The following is a 19,407-nucleotide window of genomic DNA, read 5'->3' on the forward strand; positions in this document are numbered from 1 at the left end:
CAAAATAGGCTTTATTGGCATGAAATACCAAAGTCCTTATTGCCAAAGCAAGTCCAACATACAAACAATAACCTATATAAGCAATCAGAAATACCATAACATTACCAAGAACAGTAGAACAATCAACGGAAACCCATTAAATTACAAGATAATCATTCAATCAGGTAATCATTTTACAGATGTAGCCACCCAGTCCAGTCCACAACCCAGCTCGTCCAGTTCACAGTAGTTGGCCCGTCCTGGCCCTGCTTGGTTGTGGAGCCTGATTGCCACCGGCACAAAGGACTGCCCGAAGCGCTTTGTGGTATGTCGGGGGGGGATAAGTCTGTGGCTAAACGTGGACCGCATTGCGGTCAGCTCATCATGGAGGGGGTGGCAGGGGTTCTCAAGGATAGCATGCAGCTTCCTCCTCGTCCTCCCCCTGCCACCACCTCCAGACTGTCCAGGTCCGCTCCCACCACAGAGCTTGCTTTCTTGACCAGTTTGTTTATTTTGTCTGTGTTGGTGTTGCACCCCCAGCATACCACAGCGAAGAAGAGGGCACCAGCAACCACAGGCTGGTAGAACATCTGCAGCAGTTTGCTGCAAACATTAAAAGACCTGAGCCCTCTCAGGAAGAACAGTCTGCTCTGTCCCTTCCTGTAGAGGGCCTCTGTCTTGTCTGTCCAGTCCAGTTTGTTGTTCATGAGAACACCCAGGAATTTGTAGTTCTCCACCATTTCCACCTCCACCCCCTGGATGATGATGGGAGTTGGGGGCTTCCTCTTGCTCCGCGTGTCCTGGAGGTCCGCTAGTGCCCTGCTCTGCATGTCCTGGAGGTCCGCTAGTGCCCTGTCGGCCGCAGCTTCAGGCGGGATGATGACGGCTGTGATGATGATGGCTGTGATTATGATTGCTGTGATGATGACGGCTGTGATTGATTGATTGATTGAAAACTTTATTACCAGATTGCAGAATGGGTACAATACAGTACGGCTCAATACACACAATTGTTAAGGGGATGCAGACCAGAGAAATACTTTAGTCTTGTTTACATCAGGGTCCCCCATTTTCAATTCATCAGGACATATATGACATACAGATACAGATAGACAGTACTGCTACATCTATACATTTTTTTTAAATTTTTCTTTAAGATTTTTTTTTGGTGTTTTATCGCTTTATTTCTACTGGGCAGTCCAGTAGATAGAGATAGAGGAGGAACGGGAGACAGAGTGGGGGGAAGACATTCGGCAAATAACGACGGGTTCGGGAATCGCCACTGGGGCGCCCCACATCTATACATTTATGACATACCAGATTTGCAAATACAGTACTGTTTGTGATTATAATAATAATAATAATAATAATAATAATAATAATAATAATAATAATGGATTCAATTTGTACCACGCTCTCCATTCGTGAGAATCTCAGAGTGCTACAGGAGATATAGACAAAAGTTAAATGAATAAAACAATTTAAAATGAATAAAAACAATTAAAAAGACTAACAACCAGTAAAATGGAAGAACCTAAGAGTAAAATAAAATAAAAATAATAGTAAAATGAATAGAAGTAAAAATAAAAGTAAAAGAAAATTCAGGCAAAAGCCTTGTTAAAAAGAAATGTTTTTAGGCCCCTGATACAAAGAGTCCAGAAAAGAGTATACATTTGACGTAAAAACTACATTGGGGGAGGTTGGGTAGGTGGGGTGGGGGGGGGGGGGGGGGGGGGCTGTACATTGGAGGTGGTTCGGTGGGTGGGGGGGGGGTTGGGCAGGAGGGGTGGGGGGGGGAACACTGTACAACTGTACAAGCAAAACTGTACATTGGAATATTGACAACCATACTTGGTCATTTACTGTACATTGGAGGGGGTTGGGTTAGGACATTTACAGGGGCCAGTTTCTAATTGCAGTCTCCCGTAGGTGTTCTTTGAGAGTGTTTTTGAAAGTGGGTAGTGATTCACATTCCTTTACAGCTGTGGGTAGGGCGTTCCACATTGATGTGGCATAATTGCGAAACGTGTTTAGTCCCTTGTTTGAGCCGAATCTGGGTTTAACATGATTTGTGGAGCTCCCTCTGGTGTTGTGATCGTGGTATTCACTGACCTTTGGGAAGTATTTTGACATGTACATGGGTACCTTGGTCGTGTAGTGTATCTTGTAGACCAGGCCCATTGCAAGTTGCTGTACTCTGTCGTCTACTCTAAGCCATCCTAGGTTGTCAAAGTGGGCAGGGGTGAGGTGGGTTCTAGGAGTAAGGTCAAGTAGTAGTCTGACCAGTTTGTTTTGAGATGTTTGTAATTTTGTTTTTAGCGCCTTTGAGGTGCTTTGGTACCATGAGGTGCAAGCATAGTCGTAGTAACCTTGTATGAGTGCTCCTGCCAGAGGCTTCAGGGTATTCTTGTTTACCAGTGAGGGATCCGGTACAAGAATCTAGTCGTTGGTTGACTTTTTTTTATTACATTGGATGCCATTTTGTCACAGGAAAGATTAGCCTCTAGGATGGAACCCAGGTAGGTAATATCTTCTTTCCTGTGACAATATTGTCACCCACTGTAACTGAGAAGCCGTCGGTCTTGCTGAGTTTGTTATTTGAACCGAAGAGAATGGACTCTGTTTTGCCCATGTGTAATGATAGTTTGTTATCAGCGAGCCATATGCAGATTTTGCCTAGTTCCGAGCTGAGGTTTTTTCAACCTGTAACTTGTTCTTGTCAGAGACCAGCAGGGCTGTGATGATGATGGCTGTGATGATGATGGCTGTGAATTCCCGGGTGGAGATAAAACGGACAGCATAGAATGGACAGATGTTCCAGGTCCGGCGAGCAGGAGAGGATCTTAGGGTGTGTTCACATCTGAAAGTCCAGACTTTCCGTGGATAGTCCAGACTTTCTGGTGGACCAAATGTGAAAATGATACATTGTTTGCTTTTGGTCTGCGTTCACACTACCCTGTTTGGTGCGGATCTAATTTGTAAACAAAGGACATTCTGTCGCCAAGTCGTTCATCTATTGGACTAGCACTCACACACGTAAACAGTTGCCGCCAGCGTATTGACACACCTCGCCCACACGCCGACTGTTTAGATTTCATTTGTCTAGCTGTCACTCTCATGCCTGGTTGCTATGCTTGTTGCTATGCCTGTCACAAGTGACGTATTAACATTTGCGGGTTAGCGCACGAGGGAAGAGCCTTCACCTCGTCGTTACCCCACGTTGATCCTCGACTCATTGCTGTCTTTTTTTATTTTAATTTTTTGCCGCTGTGAGATACAGACAAGGCTGCTAATGTGAGGATGAAGTTATTAGGTGGAGTTGCGCCTGCGCGCTCTTTGGGGAAGAGTTGGGTCGCGACTTGCGCGACTGCTCATTCATCTAGAGAGACAGAGAGGAAGAGAGAGACTGTCCGCGCGCGGCGCCAGTCTAGAGAGACAGAGAGAGAGAAAGAGAGAGAGAGAGAGAGAGGCAGAGAGAGAGAGAGAGAGAAGAGAGAGAGAGGAGAGACTGTCCGCGCGCCTGTCATTCATTTGAGTTGGGTTGCAACGTGCGCGCAAGCTGTGACTTGGCGCTGTCAAGTTGGGTCGCGCGACCGCCGCCACTAGGCACCTGTCACTCATTTGCTCTAGATTAGATACTATATAAAGTTCGTTTTGCGTTCACACCAACAGCAAACGAACCATGGTCCACTTTGAAACGAACCGAGTCCCAACTTTTCAAGAGGACCATGGTTCGGTTGTTTGGTCCTCATTATAGTTCGGTTTGCGTTCATACCTGTACAAACCAAACGGACTATCGATCTAAAGGGACCATGGTCCACTTAAAGTGGACCAAACAGGGTAGGTGTGAACGCGCCCTTAATCTCCTTGGGGCTGCACCATAGGGCTGGGCGATATGGAAAAAAATCATATCGCGATAACGATATGATAATTTTCGCGATAACGATATGATAATTTTATTTTATTTCTCGATATCGATAATTATCAAATTGTTTTTTTTTTTTTTTTTAACAACAGATGTATGTTTATTTTGCAGCAATTCTTTGTCATTGCCGCCATCTTTAGTGTTACATCCCCTCACACTCCAGTTCTCAGGCTGCAGCTGGTTTAAAAGCTAAAGTAAACCGGCTTCTCTGCTGGCTGTGGCTCCAGGGGAGTTGAACAGTTCTGGCTCTGATAGTTTATTTTCGATCTTTTGGCGCTTTTTTGGTGGACAAACCACCACACATGTGCACTGTGACTCGTGACTGGAGTCTAGTTCTGCTAGCACACATAGCCTACTGTGTACAGACGGTTTCAAAATGTATTTTAAATTAGAAAGCAAACTAAATAAATGGACAAGAGAAAAAGAAATCTGAATTTGGTCAGTATTGTCATTTGGACAAGCAAAGCCATTACTTTAAGTTGCAGGCAAGAAAGACAAGTCTGTCCACTGTCTCTGGTTTTAAAACTGCCCTGTTGCAGTTATAAAAAAAAATAAAAAACGATTTTTCGATTTTTTTTTAATTTCGATATTCGATATCGATTATTAAAATATATCGCGATATTTATCGTTATATCGCCCAGCCCTACTGCACCATCTGTTGTTGGTGAGAAAGCAGACCCCCCCGCCTCTGTTCTGTCCACACGGACAGCGGAGAAGGATTGATCCGGTGTTAAGGCGGTCAGCCATGTTTCAGTCCGACAGAGTATATTGCAGTCTCTCACGTCCCGTTGGAATCTGATCCTCGCCCTGAGGTATGACGACAATCTACATATTTTGCAGCTAATACTGTACACTGACTTTTCTCCCCACATATATATAACGGCTTTTGATGATCAGGGAGATGGATAAACTGTGGATACATTTGATTTATTTTATCAAAGAAAACCTCTCTTAGGCCCAGTCCACACGATCACCGGTATTTTTGACAGTTATTTTTTTAATTATTCAAAAAAAAAAACTCTGTCCACACGACTGGTTTAAACCCTGCACAAAGTGACGTCATATACATGTAGTACAATGCCAAAGCAGTAGGTGGCGATGTAGTTCAAACATGAAGGCCATTTCAACCAATCAGAAGGGTTTAGAGTTAATACCGGAAACTGAACTGAAGCCTGGAACAATAACATCCCTCCATGCTCACAGCCAAATTAGCTACAGCTAATTACGAATAATTTAAGTGCAATAAACTAAAAATTATACATTCACTGTGTTCTGCCTCATTTGTTGATGAAACAAAACCAACATCAACACAATTTATCACCAAGAGCGGAGTTTAGTCTCACAAAAAGATCGCAGATTTTGTTAGCTTACGTGCTAACGTAATAATAAAGTAATGTTAATGCTAGTAGAATGAATGGATGAAAACGTTATTTAACAGATCTGATTGCAGAATGGGTACAATACAATACGGCTCAATACAAACAATTGTTAAGGGGATGCAGACTGTTATAGTTTGGACTGGGTTCCTTATAACAATAACTTGACAACACATGAGCTTAGTTTAGCCGCAGCTTCAGGTTTACTCAACGCCAGGTCAGGAATGCGACAACAGACATCATCAGTCGATCACAACACTCTTCAACACAGACGATACGTTTCGAACAAAAGTTTGTTACAATCATTTTCATATAACGCTACTTGGGACAGCTCTGCTGTAAACACTGGAAATAACTTAGGTTTTTTTTTTTTTTTTCTTACTTTGACCAGTCAGCTGGTTCTTTTCGCGTTTATCGCTTTTTCTGGTCAAGTATGACCGACAGATACAGGTTGAATGGGGTATAGATGGGGGGAAAGACACTCTGAGAAAATACGGCGAGTCCGGGAGTCGAACTCGTGTACCCCAGATCCGTGACGCGCACGGTTGTCCCCGACGCCGAAATAGCGTTCGAGGTACGCGGTGAGCTACTGGAGCTCCCCAATAACTTAGGTTTCTATGTCCACACGCAACCACTGCAACCGGGATGCACGCAAAACTTCACCCTGGACTCCGGTTTTAAAAGACCACGGTTGCAGTGTTCCAAAACCCCGGTTGTGTGTGGGCGAACAGTGCAACCGCGCACATTAACCCATTCTCTGCCACCACTTTGATCATCTGCCGGCGCTATTTGTCTATGGAGATGTTCACCTTCTTTGCAGGGCTATAACTTTTTAAATTGTATTGCTAAATTGACATTACTATGGCCCATTCAACATCAATTATCTATCGTTCAGGGTGTAGGAACGTTTAACTTTTTCATTCACACATTCATACGAGAATACCGTCTAGAGTATAAATATGTTTTTATCGTTTTCTGCAGTATTTAATAGAACGTGATATATAGGCATAAATGCATATATTAGATTATCAAATGCAGTTTGATACCGATCCATGCTATATTAAAAATTTCAACTGTACATGGTCCTAAACGGTATGACTGATCATCTGCGGGTGAACAGAGGGGGGGGGGGGGGGGTCGTTTATAATTCAATGACCGATGATTTATGTAGTATGGGTGATATATTGATCAGAGCAGTTTGTATCGAAAATGATAAAGAAAAACGCTGAAACTCACGTCAGTCTCCTCGTACCGTTGGGCGATGAGAGTAGAGTTGTTCCGATACCGATACCAGTATCGGAAAAGCCACCGATACTGCCTAAAATGCTGGTATCGGTATCGGCGAGTACCCTCTAATGCTGCGCTCCGATACCATATGACGTAATTTATCAACAACACTGCGGTCTGCTGAGTGAGCATTATAAAACAAATGTGTGCTTAATCGACCGTGAATTAAAATGTCAATGCCATTTGTCATTTTAACAGCAGATACTTTCTTAAAATGCCAGGTTGACGGAGAGCTCTGATGGGTTTGGTGGCTGGTGTTATTAGCATTGAACAGCTAACCGAAAGCTAGCTTTAACGTTACCTTGGCTAAAGTTGGGGCTATTCATAATCCAGCAATAATGGCTGCAGACCTGCAAGCAAAGTACAGCAAGTTGACAAAGGAGTATTCCAAGTTAAATCACAATATCACCAGTAACGTTACAGTCTTTCCATATACCGGTAGCTCATGCTAGCTAACCTAGCTCACGTTAACGTCGTCATTGATCGACCACCTCGCATACACAATTAATGACATGTTGCGGACAGCCATATCGGTGACAATGTTTAGCTTTTAGTGCCAAATGATAAGAGTCTGAGGCGGAGTCTCAAAAGAGAATGTTGAATATTTATTGTGCAAAAATCACAACAACAGAGCCTCTGGTACTACAGTAGTTAACCTAAACGAAGCCTTGTGGAAGCAAGTGCAGCAACGAATAATGTCCGTGTGGAACTAATGTGCCAACAACCTTTCCGTGGGTGAACTCATTGAGATAGTTTTCAATTACTGATACTAATACTAATCTATACAATCACCTGTTGTTGAATAAATACCATTACTTTATAGTTATTACTAAAAAACAGTATAACTTTTTTTAATATAATTTATATAATATTTTTAAATTTAAATTTTTTTTTAATGTTGCACTGGTATCGGATCAGTATCGGTATCGGCCGATACCCAAAGCTTAGGTATCGGAATCGGATCGGGAAGGAAAAAATGGTATCGGAACATCTCTAGATGAGAGTGGAACAAACGGATCCCAGTTATGTGGTGGGGATCGAGGCGATACAGTTCCGGTTTGTATAATACTAATATACGCCCAAATCATGTTGTTTATTGAGTTATGGCAACGATCCATGTCCATGGTGTGTGGATTGAGTCCCGGGACGATAAACGAGTGGCCGGACGGAATTAGGGGACGGACCGAGCATTTCCGGTTTGGCAACTCGCCGATCGGCCACCAGGTGGCGGTATTGAAGCGTTGCAGAGTTGTGATGGCTCCCGCAGCATATGACAAGGCTCCGTGGGTGAAATATGAATTCCATGACGAAAATATGAAATATGAACTTGAAACACGCTGTACAGCGATATTGGCGGGGAATGGGTTAATAATGCATTATATATGGGTTAAGGCTCGGTTACATCTCTCTCTGTCTCACTCTCTCTCTCTGTCTCACTCTCTCTCTGTCTCTCTCTCTCTGTCTCACTCTCTCTCTCTCTCTAGTTATTGAGCCCCTCTCCTGATTGGTTGGATCATCCTTTGTTCTTCCCACATTGGAACTACATTCCCCACAACCAGGAAGATATGGGAGGACACCTGGAGCTGATAGGCTGCCCCCTGCCGCTGACCTCTGACCCTGAGCAACCATTGGCTGTTCACCCTGGAGGGGCAGAGCTTAGCGGAGTGCTGGGTGTCAGACAGGCTGCTGCAGCGCTACTGAACAGGTGTCTGTCTGTCTCTCTACCTGTCTGTCTCTCTGTATGTATGTCTACCTGTCTGTCTGTCTACCTGTCTGTCTCTACCTGTCTGTCTCTATGTCTGTCTGTCTACCTGTCTGTCTGTCTATCTGTCTGTCTCTCTGTCTGTCTGTCTGTCTCTCTGTCTGTGTCTGTCTGTCTGTCTCTCTACCTGTCTGTCTGTCTGTATATCTGTCTGTCTCTCTGTCTGTCTGTCTCTCTGTCTGTGTCTGTCTGTCTGTATCTCTACCTGTCTGTATATCTGTCTCTCTGTCTGTCTGTCTGTATCTGTCTGTCTACCTGTATGTATGTCTCTCTACCTATCTGTCTGTCTGTCTGTATGTCTGTCTCTCTACCTGTTTGTTTGTTTGTCTGTCTGTCTGTCTGTCTGTCTCTCTGTCTGTTGGTCTACCTGTCTGTCTGTCTCTCTACCTGTTTCTCTGTCTCTACCTGTCTCTCTGTCTGTGTCTGTCTGTCTCTCTACATGTCTGTCTCTCTACCTGTCTACCTGTCTGTCTGTCTGTCTCTCTGTCTGTCTGTCTACTTGTCTGTCTGTCTGTCTGTCTCTCTACCTGTCTGTCTATCTGTCTATCTGTCTGTCTGTCTGTCTGTCTGTCTGTCTACCTGTCTGTCTACCTGTCTGTCTACCTGTCTGTCTACCTGTCTGTCTGTCTCTACCTGTCTGTTTGTCTGTCTGTCTGTCTATCTGTCTCTCTACCTGTCTGTCTGTCTGTCTACCTGTCTGTCTCTATGTCTGTCTACCTGTCTGTCTGTCTCTACCTGTCTGTCTGTCTACCTGTCTGTCTCTCTGTCTATCTGTCTCTCTACCTGTCTCTCTGTCTCTACATGTCTGTCTGTCTCTCTCTACCTCCCTCTCTCTCTACATGTATAATCACTCTACCTGTCTTTCTGTCTGTCTCTACCTATATCTCTCTCTCTCTGTACCTGTCTGTCTCTCTCTACCTGTCTGTCTCTAGGTGTCGTGGTCAGCGTATCTTGCTGTGTGGCTCTGTTTGCTCAGTGGGCCCCCTGCTGGTCATCTCAGGAAAACCCTTCTTCTGCCTCAGACTGAGAGAAGAGACACACACACTGCCCCTGCTGGTCACAGTGAGTATAGCACAGAATAATCTATGATCAGGGGTTCCCAAACTTTTCAGGCCAGGACCCAGAAAATAAGGCGTCAGAGAGCCGCGGCCCAATGCACATCGTCAGGCTTTTTTTTTCTTTTTTTTTGCCAGGCGACCGATTTTTTAAGCCAAATATCACTTCAATCCTATTAAGTTAGTTCAAGTTAGTTATTCATTTATATGTGCTATTTATGAGGGCTAACTTGTTGCAAAATAATAATGATAATAATAATAGCCTCATTAAAATACTATTGTTGCTTCGGTTGTTTTCAGCGTTTTGTGTGCATAATCTGTTATTTAGTTTGAAATGTTTGTTGAAATAAGTAGATTTTTCATTTTTGTTTATTTATTAAGTTAATATAAAACCATATAGTCACATTTTAGAATACAATAGAATAGAATTTTAGAATACAACTAGAAACACTGTCCTGGCCTGCTTCTAAGTTCAAATTTTTTTATTTTATTTATTTATTTATTTTTATTTTTTTGGAAATCATCTCGTGGCTGCTCGCGGCCCACCTTTGGGTCGCGACCCCGACTTTGGGAACCACTGGATTATACAACAGTATAATCGGACTTGTTTTAACCCTTTCACTGCCACACGGCAGAAGGTTAGCCCTTTACTATCACACAACCGACGGCGATGCTCCATCATTAGCATCATTAGCTCCGCATTTGCAGTGGGCAAGGCGCTCGCAACGAATGCTGGAGACTAGGCTCGAACAGGATGCCTCCTGTTCGAGCCCCGCTCTCCACATTGCTTTCAGTTTAGCTGGTCGTTCATACTAATACACATTGGCCGTATTACGGGGAGGGAAACTGAAGGGTGGGGATCGGGCGTTGTGGACAGCGACTCCTACAGGTCGGTTGGTGCGCCTGCGCAGTAGAATCAAGAAGCGACGGGGGCGGGGCCCCTCCAAAGCCCAGACCCCCGACGCTGAAAGATCGAGCCGCGCAGGTGAAAAGATGCGACGGCTGTTACCTCGAGTATCGGAGGGGACTCGTGCTATGTATGACTTAGTCCACATTGCAGCCGGCTTGTGGGAGGTAAGAAACAACGTTCGAAGACAGGGGAGGGTTGAATTGGACGATATGAAAATTGGGATGTGGGGAAAAAATAGAAAAATGGGAGAAAAAGTGGATAAAAAAAAAATTTGTTATAATCTGGTGTTGGCTGGAGGCACTAGTCTGATTTATATGAGTTATAATCTGGTGTTGGCTGGAGGCACTAGTCTGATTTATATGAGTTATAATCTGGTGTTGGCTGGAGGCACTAGTCTGATTTATATGAGTTATAATCTGGTGTTGGCTGGAGCCACTAGTCTGATTTATATGAGTTATAATCTGGTGTTGGCTGGAGGCACTAGTCTGATTTATATGAGTTATAATCTGGTGTTGGCTGGAGCCACTAGTCTGATTTATATGAGTTATAATCTGGTGTTGGCTGGAGCCACTAGTCTGATTTATATGAGTTATAATCTGGTGTTGGCTGGAGGCACTAGTCTGATTTATATGAGTTATAATCTGGTGTTGGCTGGAGGCACTAGTCTGATTTATATGAGTTATAATCTGGTGTTGGCTGGAGGCACTAGTCTGATTTATATGAGTTATAATCTGGTGTTGGCTGGAGGCACTAGTCTGATTTATATGAGTTATAATCTGGTGTTGGCTGGAGCCACTAGTCTGATTTATATGAGTTATAATCTGGTGTTGGCTGGAGCCACTAGTCTGATTTATATGAGTTATAATCTGGTGTTGGCTAGAGGCACTAGTCTGATTTATATGAGTTATAATCTGGTGTTGGCTGGAGCCACTAGTCTGATTTATATGAGTTATAATCTGGTGTTGGCTGGAGGCACTAGTCTGATTTATATGAGTTATAATCTGGTGTTGGCTGGAGGCACTAGTCTGATTTATATGAGTTATAATCTGGTGTTGGCTGGAGGCACTAGTCTGATTTATATGAGTTATAATCTGGTGTTGGCTGGAGGCACTAGTCTGATAAAATGAAGAAATGCATTGTAGGTTTTGGTATTTTCCTAGGTTATGTTGACAATAAGAAAACAATAAAATGACACCACCAGCCTCATCCTTTAACACAGTCCCGGCCAACCACGTATATATACGTTATTGTGCGCCATGCTTAACCATTTGGTTGCCGGAAACGTAGATCTACGGTTTTTCTCACGGTATTTCTTTCATTTGCTATTGCCATTCATAATTCAGCGGGGCACCTTGTGCATACTGTTCTGAGTGTGTCTGAGCTGGCAGACGGTCTTATACCGCCCTCTAACGCCTACGGCCTTTATTGCACCCTGTTAGATACGGGTTTGTTTCTTTTCTCTACCGAGCTGCGGCGTGGGGGCGGGTCGTAAACACTCCGGCAAAACACACGCTTGTAGGGATGGTTTGGACTACTGACCCTGCCCGCCCGTTGAAGTGCAATGCCCAACAACGTCAGAGACAGGATCGCTGTGGATAACTGGAATGGCGATGAGATAATTGGATTCTTTTTTTTGCATTACATCAGAGACCAGGTAAGGACACTATATATGAAAGCTTGCGTTGATCTGATATTTATTTCTACAGCGATTGACACTATCTGTGTTTTATGTGTATGGCTGTTTTCCGTTGGGTTGCAGGAGGGGGGGTAGGGGGCGCGCCGGTCTAAACCATATTGCATGCGTGCAAGAGGAAGGATAATAATGATGGTCTAGCGTAGGGCTGGGCGATATGGCAAAAAATCATATCGCGATAACGATATGATAATGTTATCATCATATTTCTCGATATCGATAATTATCGAAATTGTTATAAGTATAAAAAAAGATTTTCTTTTTTTCTTTTTTAAGACAACAGATGTATGTTTATTTTGCAGCAATTCTTTGTCGTTGCCGCCATCTTTAGTGGTACATCCCCTCACACTCCAGTTCTCAGGCTGCAGCTGGTTTAAAAGCGAAAGTAAACCGGCTTCTCTGCTGGCTGTGGCTCCAGGGGAGTTGAACAGTTCTGGCTCTGCTAGTTTATTTTAGATCTTTTGGCGCTTTTTTGGTGGACAAACCACCGCACATGTGCACCGTGACTCGTGACTGGAGTCTAGTTCTGCTAGCACTAGGGCTGACCTTCGAAGCTTTTTTTGGCAATCGAAAATAAAAAGAAAATAATTTTTTTTTTTTTTTTTGATTTTTTTTTTTTTTTTTATCTTATGTTGTGGGACTTGTACAGCACTTTCGTAAACTTTGTTGTTTTAAAATGTGCTCTATAAATAAAGTGGGTTGGATTAATTAATTAAGTAGCCCCTTTCGTGACTGTGACGCATCCAACAAGGTTTCACTCGGCTGTGTGATTTAATTCAAGGTGGATCGCTGTTGTCGTTTGAACAACTTCAGATTTCATGGGAACTACCAATCCCCCAAATCAAGAATGTTTAAGATGAATGAAGTAAGATTTTGATTATTTGAAATATGGAGCCACTAGTCTGATTTATATGAGTTATAATCTGGTGTTGGCTGGAGGCACTAGTCTGATTTATATGAGTTATAATCTGGTGTTGGCTGGAGGCACTAGTCTGATTTATATGAGTTATAATCTGGTGTTGGCTGGAGGCACTAGTCTGATTTATGAGTTATAATCTGGTGTTGGCTGGAGGCACTAGTCTGATTTATATGAGTTATAATCTGGTGTTGGCTGGAGGCACTAGTCTGATTTATATGAGTTATAATCTGGTGTTGGCTGGAGGCACTAGTCTGATAAAATGAAGAAATGCATTGTAGGTTTTGGTATTTTCCTAGGTTATGTTGACAATAAGAAAACAATAAAATGACACCACCAGCCTCATCCTTTAACACAGTCCCGGCCAACCACGTATATATACGTTATTGTGCGCCATGCTTAACCATTTGGTTGCCGAAAACGTAGAACTACGTTTCTGTCGCCCGATCGTTGAGTGCCGGAAACGTAGATCTACGTTTTTCTCACGGTATTTCTTTCATTTGCTATTGCCATTCATAATTCAGCGGGGCACCTTGTGCATACTGTTCTGAGTGTGTCTGAGCTGGCAGACGGTCTTATACCGCCCTCTAACGTCTACGGCCTTTATTGCACCCTGTTAGATACGGGTTCGTTTCTTTTCTCTACCGAGCTGCGGCGTGGGGGCGGGTCGTAAACACTCCGGCAAAACACACGCTTGTAGGGATGATTTGGACTACTGACCCTGCCCGCCCGTTGAAGTGCAATGCCCAACAACGTCAGAGACAGGATCGCTGTGGATAACTGGAATGGCGATGAGATAATTGGATTCTTTTTTTTGCATTACATCAGAGACCAGGTAAGGACACTATATATGAAAGCTTGCGTTGATCTGATATTTATTTCTACAGCCAGGGGTGTACAGTGCGACATATATATCGCACGTGCTACAGCAACAGCGGTCTGTGCGATGGATGGATTTACTTCAATAGCACTGGTGCGATAGGGATTCGGTTCATATAGATACTCTTATTTTGAAAATCCTGTAGCGGGTCTCATTTCTGCCCACGCGCAGCTCCAGCTAGGCTCCGAAAGCTAGCAACGTTCAGGTGCATATGATACTCTTATTTTGAAAAAACTCTTGTGACAACTCGACGAGTCATATCCGCGCTTCTGCAAGCAGAGCAGCGCGTTGGTCGGTTGGTGCGTGCGCCTACACGTCCCGAAATAAGTCCGTGGTTTTTTTTTTCTTCTCGCAACGGGTCAAATGCATCTACATGCTTTGCACCGTCGCCATTCCTTTATGCGCACATCGCCCGGAATTAACGTTTATGTACCATTACAATCACTACAACGTTAGCAAGCTAACAAGCTAATCCTGATCAGAGGCAGAGCCAGCAGACAGTGTGGACTGGGGAAAGGGAAATGGGGGGGCACTCTCTCCCCTTCCCTGTGTGTGTGCGTGCGTGCGTTTGGAAAGACGATGAAGTCACTAGTCAGGACTCAGGACAGGAGTATATTATAGTAAACTGAGGATGGACAGATAATGTTGATATTCAAATAAACAAGTTTCGAGAGGAGTGGAAGTTTGAAGACAGACTAGACTACAATATGATGCGGGGGTGGTGAGTTGAAACAGTGTGTGTGAATGAATGAAAACTTTATTTAACAGATTGCAGAATGGGTACAATACAGTACGGCTCAATACACACAATTGTTAAGGGGATGCAGACCAGAGAAAGACGTTTGTCTTGTTTACATCAGGGTCCCCCATTGTGTGTGTGTGTGTCCCAACCGACCCCACTTCTATGTTTCAATAAATTATTTGCATTTAAAACTATTAACGCTGACTCATTCCTTCAGTCCACTCAAAATTATGCTAATATTCCTTATGTTGTTTATGATATTAATTGAAAATAGCATATGAGAGTATCATAGTAATAATAACACATGGCGATATACTAAATGACAGCCAAACATGGCACTGCAACTAAATAACACAAATACAATAGGCACATTTGTGACTGTTACAAATATAACACGTTTTATACTTGTGCTACAAGATTTTGGCCTGTGCTACAAAACTATCAACCTCTGTAGCACCAGTGCTATGTGCAAAAAAAGTTAACGTACAGCCCTGCTACAGCGATTGACACTATCTGTGTTTTATGTGTATGGCTGTTTGCCGTTGGGTTGCAGGAGGGGGGGTAGGGGGCGCGCCGGTCTAAACCATATTGCATGCGTGCAAGAGGAAGGATAATAATGATGGTCTAGCGTAGGGCTGGGCGATATGGCAAAAAATCATATCGCGATAACGATATGATAATGTTATCATCATATTTCTCGATATCGATAATTATCGAAATTGTTATAAGTATAAAAAAAGATTTTCTTTTTTTCTTTTTTAAGACAACACAACAGATGTATGTTTATTTTGCAGCAATTCTTTGTCGTTGCCGCCATCTTTAGTGGTACATCCCCTCACACTCCAGTTCTCAGGCTGCAGCTGGTTTAAAAGCGAAAGTAAACCGGCTTCTCTGCTGGCTGTGGCTCCAGGGGAGTTGAACAGTTCTGGCTCTGCTAGTTTATTTTAGATCTTTTGGCGCTTTTTTGGTGGACAAACCACCGCACATGTGCACCGTGACTCGTGACTGGAGTCTAGTTCTGCTAGCACTAGGGCTGACCTTCGAAGCTTTTTTTGGCAATCGATTTTTTTTTCTTTTTTTTTTCTTTTTTAATTTTTTTTTGTATCTTATGTTGTGGGACTTGTACAGCACTTTTGTAAACTTTGTTGTTTTTAAATGTGCTCTATAAATAAAGTGGGTTGGATTAATTAATTAAGTAGCCCCTTTCGTGACTGTGACGCATCCAACAAGGTTTCACTCAGCTGTGTGATTTAATTCAAGGTGGATCGCTGTTGTCGTTTGAACAACTTCAGATTTCATGGGAACTACCAATCCCCCAAATCAAGAATGTTTAAGATGAATGAAGTAAGATTTTGATTATTTGAAATATGGCCTGTGTAGACTAAACTATGCACAGAATTATGTCAGTCTACAAGGTCCGGATTCTACATGGTCCGGCAATGTAGACCTTGTAGACTCCACTACAGACCAATTATCAGTGAATGTTCATGCATTTTTAAGAAGGGCAACTTCCACAAAAAAACAGAGAACTCACCAAAACATCTCAGTAGCACCTTATCTAAATGTTATATTTCATATATGGAGATTCATATTTATTTATGTATTGCATGCATTTCTACATTTTATTTCCTATTTTGTTTATTCATCCCAGTATATTTCTTTCTTATGTGTGGAATTCTACAAGGCGCGCGCACACACACACACACACACACACCTACACACACACCTACACACACACACACACACACACACACTTACATTTAGTCATTTAGCTGACGCTTTTATCCAAAGCGACTTACAAGTTCTGTACGACAAGACAGCAAGAAGGGTACAACTCTATCAGCTGAGTAACAATGTTCATCAAAGTGTTGCGTGTTACAGTGTAGGTTAGTTTATTAGGACAAGTGCATGACAGTAAGGTTAGTCACGGTTAGATTTTTTTTATTTATTTTTTTATCATTTCAGATAATGGTTGAAGAAGTGAGTCTTTAGTCGACGGCGAAAGATTGGACGGGATTCGGCTGTCCTAACTGGGATGGGTAGTACACACACACACACACACACACACACACACACACACACACACACACACACACACACACACACACAGACACACACACACACACACACACACAAATCGAAGTAAATCATTTCTTTTTGAAAAAATATTAAATATTATTATTTTCTTTTTTTTAAACTTCGATTTTTTTTTAATGTTCGAAGCTTGTGCCATCGAACGAAGCTTCGAAGTATTTAAGACAGCCCTAGCTAGCACACATAGCCTACCGTGTACAGACGGTTTCAAACTGTATTTTAAATTAGAAAGCAAACAAAATAAATGGACAAGAGAAAAATAAATCTCAATTTGGTCAGTATTGTCATTTGGACAAGCAAAGCCATTACTTTAAGTTGTCCACTGTCTCTGGTTTTAAAACTGCCCTGTTGCAGGTAAAAAAAAAAAAAAAAAGTAAAAAGAAAATCGATTTTTAGTTTTTTTTTTTTTTTTGATATTCGATATCGATTATTTAAATATATCACGATATTTATCGTTATATCGCCCAGCCCTAGTCTAGCGTTGATTTCAGGAAGATCCGATAATCAGGCGAAAAATGACGTGTTTATTGAATTACACAAAAACGCTGTTATAAATCGTATAGCTTTACGCTCTGCTCTATTGGAACTATCCCTTTATCATACTATCAATGAAAAAACTTTCCACATGTACGCACCTACTCACCTCTGCTTGGCCACACCCACATCCGCTCCTATATAAGCGGGGTCGTGGCCACACAATCAGCTCCTTCCCTACTTTCACTACCGTGAATTCCGTGTATAGCACCGCTTTAGTTTAGTGCTGAAGTAGTTAGTTAGTAAAGGAGCTGCGTTGACATTGTATCTTTGTTTTTTCTCTCTCACTAATTTTCGAGAAGATAAAGCGATAATGTCTTCACCACCGGAGAGTCTAGAACAGGGGTTCCCAACCTTTTTTTCCCCAGGGACCCCCAAACATCTCTGATGAAATTCCTGGACCCCCCTCCTAATAAAATACCATAAAATACTTTTTTTTTGTCATTTTAATACTTTTTTTGTCATTTTAATAACAAACTGCTTATACACAGGCATATGCATCATAATTAGACCCACTATGCTTCTTTGACTTGTGCCAGGTTGACTGACATGAGAATGTCCTGCTTCAGATCCTCATTTTCGATATACTGCACATAAACGATGAGCACAGCCTCGTCTGCGACAGTTGTAGTTTCATCAAGTTGTATGGCAAATGGACCCTTTCTAAGCTTTTCTGACAGCTGCTGCTCGCAATCACTTGACATCTTATCAATTCGGTCTTTCACTACATTGTTCGAGAGTGGTACTGATTTTAGTTTATCCGCCACCTGTGGGCCGCACAGTTTCTAAACCATTTTGATGCAGGCTGGTTTGATGAGCTGCTCGCCAATATTGTGCGGTTTCTTTGCTTTTGCAATTAAACACTCAAAGGAGGCTTCGGTAGCCTTCTGTAAATCACTGCCACACCTGCTCCACGCTACTCTAACATCAACGGGCTTGTTCGCCTTGAGAGACTGTTCTTTCCTCCGAAAAAAGTCCGGATCCTTCCCAACGGTTTCTGGGTGCTTAGACGCCTGATGTCTCTTCAGCTTGCTGGGCTTCAGGCTCGAGTTTGCCAACTTTTCTCCACAAATCACACACTCAGGTCGTTTGTCTGGTCCCTCAGTGAAGCCCATGGTGATGTAATTTTCGCGATTGCTGTAGGTCCTAACTTTTTTTGCAGATGAGCTGCCGTCATCTCCTTTTCGTTTGTCACACATTTTCACCCCTGTGGTGGCTGACTGCAGACGAGCCGAGAAAGTTAACTAGCGTGCTAGGCTAGCTACGGAAAGTGATACAGTCAACTGATTCGCGTTTTAGCGGCTACCCGGTAGCCTACTGTTAACGTTAAAAAATCATGTATAGATGTTTATTTATTTATCTTATTTTTTATTGTAGTGGAGAGACTATTCATGCTTCTGATGATAAAAATATGCTAATTAAATATTTCTCTGAAAGAAAAGAAAAAAGGTAAAAAAAAAAAAAAAAAGGACATCAAATCATCTGTGGTCTGGCGGACCCCCTGCGCCCCCTGGCGGACCCCCAGGGGGTCCGCGGACCCCAGGTTGGGAATCACTGGTCTAGAAGATGATGATCATTCTGACCTCCACCGGCGCTTCGCATTAGGGGCGCGCATCGCTGGGCAATCCCAGGGTTTTAGCACCGAAAATATATCACAGAATGTCAAAGAACAGGGTTACGTAACGTTCGTAACCTGAATGAATGAATGAATGAAAACTTTATTTAACAGATTGCAGAATGGGTACAATACAGTACGGCTCAATACATACAATTGTTAAGGGGATGCAGACCTGAGAAAGACGTTTGTCTTGTTTCCATCAGGGTCCCCCATTTTCAATTCATATAGAAAGTACCTAAAGTGTTGTTGTGATGACGTAATCAAAACGTGCAACGTGTAACGTGAGCAGCTTGGCAGCTCTTCCTGCGTTCTGCAGCCTGTGATAACTAACTCCTCTTGGGAGTCGCACTGTTTCTATGTAAACTCCGCGAGCAACGCATCCAATAAATGCGTCTTTAACATGCTTTATATCCTTGCCATTACTATATGACCGTCGCGGTTAAAAACCTTTTGAACTAACGTTAGCGTTAAGCTTTAATGCACATTTTGTTGTATGCAAAGAGAAAATGTTTAAATTGTACAATCTTTCAGCAGTCAGTCTGGAATTAATGTATGCATTCAAAAGTGCTGAATAAATGTTTTATGGGCCCATAATAGTGATTATTAATATTATTAAAGTTTTGCCATAATCATGTC

The 19,407-nt window shown here is 42.6% G+C and overlaps 1 protein-coding gene across 1 annotated transcript in view; it reads left to right on the forward strand.

The window, feature by feature from the left end:
- ctc1 (CTS telomere maintenance complex component 1) overlaps nucleotides 1-19,407 on the forward strand; it is a 199,952-nt gene that overhangs the window by 25,127 nt on the left and 155,418 nt on the right. The window contains exons 5-6 of the mRNA XM_084327685.1: nucleotides 8,052-8,272; nucleotides 9,262-9,391. Of these exons, the coding sequence (XP_084183811.1) occupies nucleotides 8,052-8,272; nucleotides 9,262-9,391 (351 nt within the window). The remainder of the gene's footprint in view (nucleotides 1-8,051; nucleotides 8,273-9,261; nucleotides 9,392-19,407) is intronic.

Source organism: Notolepis coatsorum, assembly GCF_963971535.1.
Source record: "Notolepis coatsorum genome assembly, chromosome: 13".
In the NCBI taxonomy this organism is placed as follows: Eukaryota; Metazoa; Chordata; class Actinopteri; order Aulopiformes; family Paralepididae; genus Notolepis; species Notolepis coatsorum.